The sequence below is a fragment of the Acinonyx jubatus genome, chromosome B1 (assembly GCF_027475565.1).
Source record: "Acinonyx jubatus isolate Ajub_Pintada_27869175 chromosome B1, VMU_Ajub_asm_v1.0, whole genome shotgun sequence".
NCBI classification, from domain to species: Eukaryota; Metazoa; Chordata; class Mammalia; order Carnivora; family Felidae; genus Acinonyx; species Acinonyx jubatus.
In genome coordinates, this window is record NC_069382.1 from 29,426,539 (window position 1) to 29,441,886 (window position 15,348).

The following is a 15,348-nucleotide window of genomic DNA, read 5'->3' on the forward strand; positions in this document are numbered from 1 at the left end:
TAAGATCACTCAGTGCATCAGTAACAGTGGTTGTAATCCTAGGAGTCATTGCCACCAGAACTTGCTGCCTTTTACACAGCTATATTTACAAATTTTAACCTGATAAGACACACTTTCCCTTCTAAGCTTAAATCTGTGAGCCCAGCTCAGAAGACCAGATGGCAAAGCATAAACTTTATCCACTCTGTGCCTGACCGTAATCTTCTCTGTAAGGTAGTTCAACGAGTGAGAAATATGATCGGGAAAGGAATGTTGGAGGCTTTTGCAGTAAGTTATTCACCTCTAACATGACTACAAAAAAGGGACATCCTTCTACTTCGAGGACTGATTGATGATCCTCGCGTGGCTTTCATTAACTAACAACCAATTTTCACTGTGCGATCTGCACGTGCGTGATGTCAGGCTTTTAAAAGGTGGTGTGTAGGGAAGATTTCTCTGGGATCGCAGCTGAAAGCTCACTGTTATTTGATGATATTTTGCAGGTTTCCTGTTTAATTTGTTCAGTGTGTTGAAGCTGTTCAGATGAACTGCCCGGTTAAACGTGGAGAGGAGTGATAGAAGTTAACTCTGCATTGGCAGCTCCATCCAAAAACAGAAACAGCGGCTTATCTAGTGTCACATTCCCTCAGCGTATCTTGGTTCCGTACATGTGCTAAAATTTGTTTCCCGTTCTAACAATACAGTGCAATATTTGATATAACGGCACTGAACGCATTTTAAAAATACGTGCGCAGTAGATCGAAACAAGAGGATCATTTAGATGAACGGTTCTTTTTACCTATTTCACCTTTAGCATAGATATTCATTCACACGTTAAATTGTTGGAATAAATGAATATATTGCCCTAAATTGTTGTGTGGTCACGATGTAAGATGAAGATTTGGGGATTACCACCACAATTCTTTTCTACGTTGCATGACATATCAAATAAGAAACACAAGTGCAAAAACAGACGGCTTGCATTGAGTTAGAGTCAGAAGAGTGTGTTTGTGATCTTTTAAAAGCCTGTAAAACCCTGAAAGCCAGTAAAAAGAAATGCCTGTAAAGTGTGTGGCATTGCTCTGAGGGTTTTTGAGTTTCTGTTTTTAAAGGCTGTTCTCTTTTGCACTTTACTGTCTGTCTCTGTTGATACATTTCTAAGGGTGTAGATGCATTCATATTAATGTCAAGCAAGTTTGAAATAGATGTTGGCAAAGACTGTCTAGAACTTGCTCTATCATTAGATTGTTTCAGGGTGTGGAACTCCTGCCTGTCCAGAAACACACTGAGAGTGAAATTTTGAACTGTGGCAGACCAAATACAATTAAATCATGTCAGAGATTCTCAGAACACTTACTACATCCAAAGCATTAACTTAGCATTGTTTTGCCTTCAAGCAATTTTTAGTTAACGGACCATTTACTCCTAGCCAGGGACTGAGAGGCAAATAACATGTTTTTTGCCAGTTTTAAAATCCAAGTACATCGTTAAAAAATTGCTCTCCCAGTTTAGAAGTGACCCCTGGCCTTATAAAGTTACATCTGAGTACTAGAAAGTACTTGGTGGAGTAGATTTTTGTTAATGAAATAAACAAGATTATTTCATGTGAGTAAACCATTGACTGGGAAGCATACAGAGTAAAATGTATTCCATTAAAATATAGTTATTATTTTATAATCTAATAAAAGAAAATGTCTTGAAAACTATTTCATTAGGGATAGATGGGAAAAACTGCACAAACCATATGTGCTCAGTATTCGCTTGCATTTTTGTTAGGAGTCTGTGAAATATCCAGGGCTGTTCCATTAGTGTGGTTATGTAAGAAGACAGAGAAGAGTTTATGTTGTTGCCAAGCCTTCAGGACCCTTGAATTTGGGCTCCACCAAGAAATGAGTGAGGAAGTTTGTATGGCACTTATGGGGAAGGTACCCCTGACAAGAGAACACCCATGGACCAAGGATGTGGTTGTGTAGGTGTGTTGATGCTGTACAGGTGTGTTTCTCCATTTATGCTCTGGGGGATTTTGAGTTAACTCCTTGAAAGAGCTCTTCCCTGAAAGGCAAATGTCCTCATGTCCTAGGTTGTTACCCGTGAAGGATACAGAAGGCGCCATTACTGCAAGTAAACTTTGAAGGTTGCAAAGTTAGAATAGCTGGGAACTTCTGCACTTCTGACGTACTTGAAACTGTGTGCAAGAGGGAGGAACTCAGGCTAGTCGATAGAGGTATACCAGAAACCCAAATCATTAAGAAATGTTTATACACAGAGTCAGCTAAAGGAGTGGATATTTCAGCTAAGAAAGACCTTCTAATCTGAAGGTCTCTGCAGCACTACATCACAGATCATCTCTTTTTAAAAAAAAATTTTTTAACGTTTATTTATTTTTGAGACAGAGAGAGACAGAGCATGAATGGGGGAGGGTCAGAGAGAGAGGGAGACACACAATCTGAAACAGGTTCCAGGCTCTGAGCTGTCAGCACAGAGCCCGACGCGGAGCTCCAACTCACGGACTGCGAGATCATGACATGAGTCGAAGTCGGACACTCAACCGACTGAGCCACACAGGCGCCCCACATCACAGATTATCTCTTAAAGACAACAGATGTGTACATCTTTGCACATGAAACCCCAAAAGAAAGGATAAATGTTGACATTCCAGATGAGTGATTGTTTTCCTTGCACCGAAGGACCTAGCAAAATTGGAGCCCCGAAGTCATGGATATGAGGTTGAGCCATCTGAGGATTTCAGGGCTGTCTCACTCACAGAATTTGAATGGAGGATATCATTTTAGGAGATAGACTTGTACATTAAAACTCAAATCTTCCCAAGAATCTCCTTCATGACGGCAAACTTAGCCAAGGCATTGAAACGTAATGAAATCCTGAGCCTTTCACTGAACTGAAGAAAGACCAGGTGAATGAGGCAGGAAAACAAAGAGAAACCAAGATTCCTTTTTTTTTCTTTCTTTGTGAGTGTGTTTATGTGCACATGCAAGTGTGTATTTCCTTACTTGCTGAATCGGTTGAGATTTAGTTGTAGGCATCGTGACATTTCACCCCCAGTTCTTCAGCAGATACCACCTAAGAACAAGGACCTTCTGTGTAACCACAATGCGTGATCACAGAAATTTCATGTTGATACGATATCAGATTTGAATTTCCCAGGTAGTCCCATTACTATCTTTCAGAGTGTTTTCCACGACACGGGATTCAGTGACAGCTCCACATTGCATTTACTTGTCATGTTTTTGAATTTGCATCGGTTCTCATGGTCAGTCTTCTTTTGTCATTCATGATACTGACACTTCTGAAGCCTAGACCACCTGTTTTGCAGAATATCCCTCCATTTTGAATTTGTCTGATTTGTTCTCTCACATTTGAAACCAAGAGATTGATTGATAGACGAACAGGAGGGGAAGAAGAGGTGGGAGAGAGAAAGGGAATGAGAGAAAAGGAAAAAGATGCACATGATTTTATGAAAAATTGTTTAGTCAAACTCAAGAGCATAAAGTCTAGTACATTTCTCTTCCGGCTGTATTGATAAGCAATTGTCTAGAGCTGTGGGGTGAGGGGACCTGGTGCTTATTGGGAGTTAAGGATATCTGGAATATTTCAGTGAAGACATTTTTCTTAAAGGCAAGGGACTAAACCTTGAGAGTCTGGGTGGCATGCCAAGTTAAATGTAAAACTCAGTGAAAACCAAAAAATGTCAAGCCAGTTATTTTAGTTTATACATAAAATAGTGAGACGATTTATTTTTCTTAATACGTGTAAACCAGTTTCTTTGGTGCCATTTAGCTACAGCAGATTTGTTTTTTTTTAACACCCTTCGCTGGGCTTAACAAAAATTGAAGATGCCTTAAAGAGTTAATAAGAACATACAGACACTATTCCAGAGAGATGAGAATTTAGTCTGTCTTTAAAAACCTCCAAAACAGAGATGCATGAACCCCAGCTTAAAAAGGAAGAGTCCTGTAAAACCTGTTTAGAGTAAATCTTATTCTCAAGCTGTCAGAAAATAAGAACCAGACAAAATAATCAGGTATCAAAAGCTAAGAACAGCTGACATGAGTTTTCTACCTTGCCGCTGTGTCTCCACATTAAGTGCCAACTTCTCCACAACATCTCCTAGGCTCCAAATAAATAAAAAGGGGACGTGATTTTTAGGAGCACTGCTAAGAAATCACAGCATTCAAATGGTTTTTGCTATAATTTGTAGGAGCCTTCCTATGCTTATTCCTGACGTTTGATTTACTCGGTTAAGGGCAGAAATGTAGAAAAACAATCAAACCCTGAGTAAGAAGGGAACTTGGTTTCCTGGTTATGTCTAATATGGCTCTGATGGCTGTCCTTGGTGTCCTGGTCACCACACCCAGTGAATCATTATGCCCTGAATCAGGAAGACCAGTCTTATTTGCTGGGGTTTTAAGTTAATACCTGACCTAGAGCAGAAGTGGGCTTCGTAATTGGCTTCTCTGAGACTCAGCGGAAACAGTGTTGAGAGCTCAAATTCTGTGATGTTGATTATTAAGTGAAGCGTGTGCAGAGGAAGGTCCACTCATTATGCTTTTATTTAAAAAAAAACCCCACTTTTATTATGAAAAAAACAGGCCTACTATATTGAATTGTTGCTTGACTTCTACAATGATGGACCAACTTCTTGGGAAATTTGTTTCATTTTTATGCCGATCCATTCCCTGCCACCATTTTATTTTGAAGCAAATCTCAGATAGTATAACATTTTATCCATAAATATTTCTGTAGAGAACAGATACTCTTTTTAGCTGTCTTGCTTAAAATAAGACTGGTATATAGGTGCTTAAGGTATTCTACCAGGTAGTGCACAGCTTAAGTACTTCCAGTCTCTGTTGAGAAGATTTAGAAGAGCTAAAGCCAATCAAACTGACAATTTGATCTGAGTACGGTTGTCATCTGGAATGGTCATTCATTGCGTGGAGGACACCAGCCTGAGGCCCAATAAAAAAAGTGATGTCGCTAAAGAATTTCTTTCTTGAAGAAAGGAACGTCGTTAAGAGATATGAGTTCTCTTTGTTGTTTGGTCACCTCTGATGATAGCATCGTCTAACTCTGACTCTCCAGAAACATTGTAACCGTGGACAAGTCAGTCACTAACCCGTCTCTGAAATTAAACTTCCCCATTTAAAAAAATGGGTATGATGCCTGCTGTACGTATTTACAGAGCCATGATGAAGATTATTTGTGATCTGAGATGTGAACGTACTTTCAAAATAATGGCCTGTATATAGTACACATGAAACTAATATAACACTGTATGTTAACTATACTGGAATTTAAAATAATAATAATATTAGTCATAATGGCCTAGCTGCGTATTCTCCTTTAGCATAGTTTTTTGTCTTTTTGAAATAACCACTGTTCAGGATTTTTAATGGCATCAGAAAAATGTAAAGATTGAGGAATTGACCATTTAGACTATTTTATAGTCTAGGTTCCCCTTGCTCTCCCCTGCCCCAAGTATGTTTTATATTTGGGCATTTTATTTTTCTCCAAGCTGAGATCCATTTTGGTTGACTCATTTTTTCCCCCCTTCTGTCTTTCTCTCTCAGATAGTAAAACATTTGGGAATGGTGTCTTGATCCAGCTCACCTAAAATTAATATGTTTCTCTTTAGAAGATGATCAAAATTTTTTTCCTTCTCTTTTGTTTTTTAGCTTTGCCTCCCCGATTGAAAGAGATGAGAAGCCAGGAGTCTGTTGCAGGCTCTAAACTAGTGCTTCGGTGTGAGACCAGTTCCGAATACTCCTCTCTCAAGTTCAAGTGGTTCAAGAATGGGAACGAATTAAACCGAAAGAACAAACCACAGAACATCAAGATACAAAAAAAGCCAGGGTAAGTATCATGCATATAATAGCAGAGGCAGTGTCTAGCAATTGAATGCTATAAAATATAATAAAAATTATTCTCAGCCCCAAATAAATAAATTTACTATCAAAAAGCATGATCTATAGTAAATGAAAAAGGCTTTTTCATTCTATGGTGGCCAGAAATTGTGTTACTATATAGAAAGGAATTTGAAACTTTGATTCTTGCAGCTTCTGGATGAGGAAAGAAAACGAGTGGGGAGAGAACTGTAGGGCGTGGAGGGGGATGGGAGGGAGAAGGAAGGAAGTAGCTTTAGTGGTAGTGGTAGCTGCTGTAATTGGAATATGTTAGATCTTAAAATTTGACTTCTTAAAAATAAGACGAATGCTGTTGACAGTACAGTGCCTTCTACAATCAATATCCCAACTTTGTGATAAAGCTCAATAAATACCTAGATTTATGGAAAGAGAATGCGGTCACTCGAATTTGAACTATTTTCAAGTTAAGAGGTTAATACATACAGCTATACCTAATAAGTTTTTTTTAAGTTTATTTATTATTTTTGAGAGAGAGAGAGAGTGAGCACGCGTGGGAGAAGGGCAGAGAGAGAGGGAATCCCAAGCAGGCTCCATGCTGTCGGCACAGAGCCCGACTCGGGGCCTGAACCCATGGACCATGAGATTATGACCTGAGCCGAAACCAAGCGTTGGATGCTCAACTGATGAGCCACCCAGGCACCTCCCCCCAATAAGTTTTTTTAACTGACAATTCTGTGAAACTACATCACCCACTGTAGCAGATTAAAACATCAGAGCATCTTAGCAAGAATCTTAAATCATCCCACCTTCCTTGTGGAGGTCCACATTTGGAAAGGCTTCTTGTGATTCCTATAACCTCTTGGAGGGGGGTTTATACCTACTCTAAAACGATGCTCCTTTATTATTCCTATTCTCCTCATTTTTATTTACCTCCTTAGTTAAGAGATTCTCTTCTAACATCAAACTACATTTTGAAATTAAGGAAGAGATAAGTATGTGAGAGTTTTGCTTGCAAATAGTCCTTTAATCAGTGTGATCTGTGTGATAGGACTTCCAAACTCAAAGATCACATTTTCTTTTTTTAATCTTTAAAAAAAAATTTTTTTTGAATGTTTATTTTTGAGAGAGAGAGAGAGAGAGAGACAGATTGCAAGTGGGGAAGGGGCAGAGAGAGAGGGAGAGACAGAACCTGAAGCAGGCTCCAGGCTCTGAGCTGTCAGCACAGAGCCCAATGCGGGGCTTGAACCCACGAATCGTGAGATCGTGACCTGAGCCAAAGTTGGACGCTTAACTGACCGAGCCACCCAGGCGCCCCAAAGATCACATTTTCTTTACTCATGCTTCCGCAGATTCCAGTGACATCCCAGATGTGATACTGGCAGCAACAACAAAAGAGTCTCCTCCTGTACTTTGATTTTCTAGAACACCTACCAAAAAATTGTCACACAGTCATGAAGCAGGAGAAAACAAAGTGATTATAATGGAAATTTAATTTAATCTTCCCAAAGTGTTTAATTGCTCTAATAACCATAATCAGTGAATTTTCCCCCTAGTTTCCATGGCTTTATTAACTACATTGCTTATTCTCCTTATTTAGTGTGTCAGCAGGATCTCTTGACTTGGACAAAAGAGTAGGGATTGCTTTTGCAACAGATGCTTCTCCAAAGATATAAAAACTAACTCTGTAAAGTGACATGGTGTGGTTTTTTTGTTTTTTGGGTTTTTTTTTTTTTTACATAATATTACTTATTGCAACATTCCCATAGGTAGTAGGGGAAGTTGAACTGTACATGGTGACTAATTTTGCATATTAAGAAATTTAGATGGAAAACAAAAATGTTCTGCCTGGCTTTGAGTCATATGAGTAAGAAACTACGCCGGAACACAGATCTGTTCCTTGGGTCCCTTTAATGCCTTACTTCTTCTTTTAAAAATGGAAAGCATACAGGTGTAATAACCTGTGTGCATGTGGGGAGGGGAGGAGGAAGAGCAAGTGAACTGAAAAAAAATAACTATGATGCTTTGACAAGCGTAACAAGAAAAAAAAAACTTTTAGATACTGGATTTTGGAGTCTGCTTTGTTTTTCATCAATTAGACACATTCGTAAGAAACTAAGTTATCTTCACATGCAGGAGAATGTCTCATTTCTTTCCACATGGCTGTCAAATGATATCAGTAATATTTAGGTGCCCACAGAAGGCTTTATGCTGGGAATGGGAGGAAATGGGAGCAGCATGGGGTGTTATCTCTGCACTCAGGGGGGTCACAGATCATATAGGGATTCTGGAGTTCAGCCTTATCTGAAAGCATGGTGGTTTCCGAGGTCATATGCTAAAGCACTCTTAGGGCTGGGGAACTTCAGGATTTTCAAGCAGCCCATCCGTTTGCAAATAGTGACCTTTTAGAAAATTATTATTTATATTAAGGTAAATTCTACTCTAAGTCAAGATTTAATTACGGAAAATACTCCTGATGAATGATCTGGCCCATCATACATACAGTAAAGCCTGGTGCCAAATTGTAGGTTCCTGATACTGAGCTTGGGAAGAGGGAGAGACCCCGAGAGCTATAGGAGTAGCCAGGAAGAGGTGGATTTGTCTGCTGAAGGGAGAGAATCCCCTCTGGCTGGGTGGGTAAGGGTGGGATGGGAAGTTATAGAGAAGGAGCAGAACAGTAGTCAGTAGCAAGTTCTGGGTTTTTGTTTGTTTTGTTTTTAATTTTTTTTAATGTTTATTTATTTTTGAGAGAGACAGAGAGTGTGTGCAGGGGAGGGGCAGAAAGTGGGGGAGAGGCAGACAGCAAAGAGGATCCAAAGTGGACTCTGATGCAGGGCTCAAACTCACGAACCATGAGATCATGACCTGAGCCAAAGTCAGATATTTAACCAACTCAGCCACCCAGGCGTCCCGCAAGTTCTGTTTATAGGACAGTAGAGAGGCCAGTGGGCGAGTCGATGGGAATTCAGTCCTTTATGAGACAAGATGCTGTGTGTCAGACCCTGGGCTAGATGCCAGGTACCCAGACATGGAGGACATGCTCCCTGTTCTTAAGAGGCAGGTGGTCTAGAGGGGAGAGAGTTGCTGAACAGTTAAAATATTCCATCTTAACTTCTACAGTAGCGATAGTCATTGGGTGTCATAGCAAGAAGTGCAAGGGGACCCAGTCAGGGACAGGGGAGGCTTCCAAGAAAGAAGGAGAGGAGGAGGGGAGGGAGAAGAGGTTGAGCGAATAGAACAAAGCATCTTCAGACTGCGAGTATTTAGCCTAAGGATGCCTGGGGAGAAGCAAATGAAGATGAGTAGATAAGGTGAACGTGGTTTTGAAAACAGTATGTATACGTTTAAAGAGGTAATTTGTTGCATGGCTTGGATGACATATAAAAGAGTCATCAGTATTCAGAAAAGCATTTTCATGTTGGCTTCATAGGTCCAGACAGCTAAGAGTACTGTCTACATTTTAATAAAATCCCATTATGCCAGAAAGGCCAATATTCAGAAATTACTTCTTTTAAACAACAGCCTTGCTGGAAAGAATTAAATGGAAGAAAAGGCGTTTTATTCAGGTTGTGTGACTGTAAATTACTCTTGGCAAAACATTTTAACATATTTGATCTTCCAAAAATAAAACACTTTGTGTAAAGTGGGCCATTAGTGTTGTCAACTTTTTTTTAAGGCTAAAGAACCAAACTCAATCTAAATTTAATTAACATTTGCAAGGTGCCCTATTATTTCAACTTGTCCTATATGTATAAGAGAATGGATACAATTTTCAAAAAATGTTTACTTATTTATTGGGGGGAGGGGCAGAGAGAGAGGGAGAGAGAGAATCCCAAACAGGCTCCGTGTTGTCAGCGCAGAGCCCCATGGGGGGCTGGATCCCACAAACTGTCAGATCATGACCTGAACTGAAATCAAGAGTTGGATGCTTAACAGGCTGAGCCACCTAAGCGCCTGAGAATGGATACTATTATTGTTATACCCATTTAAAAAAAAAATGAATGTCCTAAGATGAGGGAAGTTTAGTTTCTTGCTGTATATCCAATGTTAATGAATGCTCAAGCTTGGATTTGAAATAGGTCTGACTCTATGCCTGCTGTCTTTTCAGTTACTGGTGATTTTTCTACATATAGTGAAGCCACAACACAGGGCTGGAGACATGCTTAGGCATTGGGTGATGGTCTTTAATAAAAAAACACTCTAATTTTTCAGTTTCACCTACATATTCAAATTGTTAACGTTTTGCCTTGGTTACTTGGTTACTCAAACTTTATCTTCGGCTTTGATCAACCAAGCAGAGGTGAATTGTAGTGTGAGATTTAGGATTTCATTGGGATTGTCTTTATTTTAAGAAAAATGTTGACTCTTTTCCAATCCTTAGTCTAGGTTTTCTTTTTCACAGAATCTAGATGGTACATTGCAGCCAGAATTTCCCTTTAATCCCTTAGCGTTAGGAAAAGACATCACAGCAATAAGCAATCTCCATTATTTTGTAAAGTCTTATCGCCCTTCTGTCCTGCTCCTACTAATGACATACATTCTTACATGTTCTTTCTACGATTTCGAATTTACATTTGAGGCTGTTTATTTTATTTGGCGAAGCAACGGGTGGAACCAATTTTTAAAAAATGGAAAATGCCCTAGTGTTATGTGTCTGCTTATCCTTTTGTTCTGTTTCCTCTGCCGGGTGGATAGTTTTGGCCAAGAAGACTGGTTAAAGAGCTTGGAGTGTGACAGATTCATATTTGAGGCTGTCAGACCGGCCTCATTGAAATATCTGTTCTACGTTAGCCTCGTGAAAGGCCGACTTCCTGTCATGTGTGTGTGGCACGCTCCTTTGGATGCCCATAGTGTTTCCTCAGCTCTTCTTTTCCACTCTCACGTATTTTACTTTTGTTTAAAATTGGATCTAATTGGTTTGGTCAGATTTCTGCAAAAGTTTTAAAGGAATGCTTTCTTCTGTTGACAATTGTTGCGGGTCTTTGACTGTATAATAGAAAACGTTCACATGCATCCCTTTCTTTTATCAGCTGAACAGTTCTTGCAGATCATTTTAATTTTATATTATAAGGAAATCTCAAATTCCTTGGGTGTAAATGGGAATAGTCAGTGCCCATTTCATAGGGTTTATGTGAGGCATTTGGTGCAGTCCCTAGTACTGTATATGATAGCTGCTTCTCCCTGCTCTGTATCCTTCTCTTTATTGACAGGTCGACAGTGTCTGAAGCTGTGTTGAACACACACACACACACACACACACACACACACACACACAAGCACACTCACGTACTCGCATACACACACACTCACAGAGTTCATATAGGATTCCCTAGAGATCAGAGGAATGGAATTCTATCAACTGATGAGATATTCCCATATGCATTAAAGTTGCCTTGGCCTATAAACTATGGTGGAAGAATCAAGCCAGCTAAGAAAAAGGAGATAGTAGTTATTGGAACCTTGGGTCCATTTTGTCAGTAAGTACTTATTGAGAGAACAGAGTTTGCATTTTGATATTAAAAAAAGATAAATTAATATTTAGAACTTTTGTCTTTAAATCAGTCTGTATTACTTTATTTTTACATAGTATTGTTTTTCTTAATCCAAAAGTAATGTATGCTCATAAGAAGTCTAAATATTGCAGGAATATAGAATGTGACTGTAATAAGAGTTAACACTTATTGGGAGTGCATTTAAACACTTTACATGAGTTAATTCTTTTAATACTTTTAGAAAGTGAAAATCCACTAAAACATCAACCCCTCCCAGATTTCTGGATAACTCGTTGATTAAAGAGCAAAAGGTTCATTTTATGATTGGAAGGGAAGTCACCCTTTTTCCAAGTTAACTTCCTTCCTATGGAGAGCATATGGTAGCCTATTAAAGAGAGTAAAACAAAACTGTTGTAACCATACTTATCAAATCCCCAAATCGTTGCAATATATAATTTTCAAGAAAGGATTATATATTTCTACTGTCTTCCTGCTTCCTGTTCCTTACTCTAGGACCTAAGGATTGAAGACTCTCATAGTTCAATGTATCATTGGAATTCAAAAGGATCTTAATGATCATCTGGATAAATGTTTTTCCCATCATGTCCCTGAAGAATCTTCAGATTGAAAATGGGCTGCCAGCCACTTTGACCTGAACATCTTTGTCTCTTCATGATAGCTTTGAATATAAGGCTCTGTTTTAAGCTTTCACTTTAAAACAGGATTTTTTTTTTCCAAATACTTGAAACCACTGATCTAATTTAATCTTTTCTCTGCATAGAGATATTCTTGACAGGTGGTTATCCAGACTTGAATCTTTCCAAAGAGAAAGACACCCTCCCCATTTTTGAATGTTCAAAAATTCTTCCTTACACTCAAAATATGCCTTCTTTTTCCTGTAAGACATAATTCCACAAGAGCCTCCCCAGATAGTTTTCTTTTCCAGGTGACCATGAAATATATTTAAAAAGCTATCCATATCATGTTCATAGGTGCCTGCCAGTAGGACCTCTGTTTCTTTAACAGAATCTTCTCTAGTGATAAGATTTGTAAGCTGTATTCAACGCTGATCAACCTCTTCTAAAGTCCTCTAGTTATTGATATTTTTCATCAAATGCCACTTCAAAACATAATTAAATATTCTAGATGTGATCCCGCCTGTGAGCAGTGTATTGAGACTTTCATCCAGTTTGATTTATGCTGTTTTAATATTAATATGGCCCAACAGTGTATGTTTCTTTTTTTTTATTTCTTTTTTTAGTGGTTGTTTAAAATGGAATAATGTTAAATTCATGGCTAATTGAAAGCCTTTTTTCTGTATATATTATTGTCAAGGCACATCTCTCCAAGCCTGTATTTTGCTACTGATTTTTGAACTGGAATGTATTTGTTATGTTTGTCTTGATTAAACTGAACCTTGTTCTGGGCCGATTGATGTTCAGTCCTAGAAATCCCAGCGGGTTCTCTATGGAAAGGATACCTTAGCCACATGTCACCCTTGCCTTGGAAATTCATAGCACATATTTGCATAAAAACCACTAAGAGGTACTGTTGTAAAGAAATCTATTTAACTTTGTTCAATGCAGTATTTATTTGAGCATAGAAAATTTTTCTTTTTCTTTTTTTCTTATTCTTTCTCTTTTTCAAGCATAAAATTTATTACATTACTTGGAATAATATTCCAGGAAACACTGTGTAGGTCTATTAGGAAGATTTTTAAGAACTAACCCTTTAAGACAATTTAATTGTGAATTTGATTACCATGTTTCTTATAGTTTGATCCAGTTTGTTAGTAAAAATGTTAATGGCACAGGGCTGAGAAAGAACTCCTCACATATCATTAAGGACTCCTCCTTAACTTACGTAAATAGGAAAGAAGGGGTGTTCTTGGAATCATTGTATCTCAGAGTGTTGTATATTCTTGGGATGTTATTGTGATAATTTAGAATTTAGGGGCTTAACAAGAAAAGTTACCATTTTCTTATTTTATGTTTTAATTTTTTTATTTTAGAGAGAAAGAGATAGGGCACGAGTGGGGAGGAGGGGCAGAGGGAGAGAGAGAGAGACAGAGACAGAGACAGAGAATCTTAAGCACGCTCCATGCTCAGTGCAGAGCTCCACACAGGGCTCCGTCCCATGACACTGGGATCATGACCAGACCTAAAATCAAGAATCGGATGCTAAACCAACTGAGCCATCTAGGCTGTCAGCACAGAGCCCGATGAGGGGCTCAAACCCACAAACCATGAGATCAAGACCTGAGCTGAAGTGGGATGGTTAACCAAATGAGCAACCCAGGTGCCGGGGAATCCACTCTTTCTTCTGTGTTGAAAACCAGGATATTATTCCTCAACCTGACCTTCTTCATGATTTATCTATCAGTTATTGTTAGTGGTTCCATAGTCGTACATGAAAATTCTTTCAGCTAGTTATGTTACTTTGGGCTGAACAAGCTTATTATAGTGTTTATTACATTGTTTCTCACTCTTCTTCATTGGTGTCTGTCATAAAGAAAACTTGGTGTTTATGGACAAAGTTGTATAAATAGCTGATAACTCATTAGCAAAAACACTAGATTTGAATACTCCAAAACCAGGCTTAAAAGTTAGCAGAACTTGATGGGGATAATGTCCTAATATTGTTGTATTTTCATAATTTTACAAGTTGTGATAGTATATTACTAGATCTTAATATCGATTTGCCAAGATACATGCCCTCAGATTGTTCTGTTTTGGTTTACAGGGATATATTTCAGGGAAACTTTTCTGTGGAGAACCTGTGTGATTAATATGTGAATATTGCTGTATAAATGGCCCTTGGTGGTCCTCCCCACTACATGGGTAAACAACGGTGTTATTATATTAGGTCCCCTTCTTATCAACTTTGTTCTGTGACCATTGTATTCAGGAAATGGGAACAGATACGCCATGTGGATGACAAGGATTCCATCTTCAAAAAAGTTTGAGAGTCACTAAATATATTCCCCTCTTGGAGAGTCAGAGTATATTAGCATATTAAAGAGTTGGAGAGTTCCTGTAGGATTAACAAGACAAAAAAGCGCCTGTTTTTGTTTAACTAATGCCATGTTTTCCAAATTTATTTGAATACAGTACACTTTGTTTTGTTTTGTTTTCTCAAGTTTACTTGTTGACATTGTACCAAGTCACAACTAATGTAGCAATTTTTCAGTCCACATGTTGGTTTGACCATTGCTGCCTTGGTCTGGACCTCCTCCCACTGCTGCGCCCTCTTAATATTGCAGCCTCCTTTCCTGCAGCCAACATTAGGAACATTAGGTCTTGGAGAGAGCTTAAGTGGGAGCATCCAAATATTTTCTTCATTTGTTCACACATTCATCCAGTAATGTTTGAGGATACACCAAGGACAAAACAGTGGCATATCGTCATAGAACTTTGAGGATACCCGGAAGTTTAAATTATGGACTCCCCCTCCAAAGCATATGTCCTAGCTTGAAAAATAAGATATACTGAAAGAACTGTGAGGACCAGGAGGTACTCAAGGCCATCAGAATTTAGACGATGAAGAGAGCAGCACCAGCTACGTGATCATGAAAGCTTTGATGAAAGAATTGGCACTTGAGGTGGTCCCTAAAGGTCAGCTTATATCTTGATGGGTACAAATATGGGACCCCCTTTCTAGGAAGAAGAAATGGCACAAGGGAAACACCATGATGGAAGGCCGTAAGGCTTACATATGGGACTGGGTGGGTGGTTCAGTTCAACAGACTGGAGGAGAATCATAGGAATTCAGTTTTCATTAATTAGGACAATTGATCAAATTTGAGTAATAATATTATCTGCCAAGAGAACTAGAAACTTCACTATAAAACTAGGAAGTTGTAACTTATGCGAGCTTTGCATATAATTTTGAGTTGCTGTCTTCTCTCCCTGTTATCATCCCAAGAGCCCAAGCAGTCAGTCTGAGGTGTGACTTTAAAAAGCCTTTAGTGGGGGCACCTGGGTGGCTCAGTCGGTTAA

At 38.8% G+C, this 15,348-nt stretch overlaps 1 protein-coding gene across 8 annotated transcripts in view; it reads left to right on the forward strand.

Moving 5' to 3' along the window:
* The window catches only part of LOC106966574 (pro-neuregulin-1, membrane-bound isoform), a 222,131-nt gene that overhangs the window by 42,161 nt on the left and 164,622 nt on the right, over window positions 1-15,348 (forward strand). For all 8 annotated transcript variants that reach the window (XM_027077339.2, XM_027077338.2, XM_027077340.2 and 5 more), the window contains exon 2: window positions 5,673-5,850. In XM_027077339.2, coding sequence (XP_026933140.1) covers window positions 5,673-5,850 — 178 coding nt within the window. The remainder of the gene's footprint in view (window positions 1-5,672; window positions 5,851-15,348) is intronic.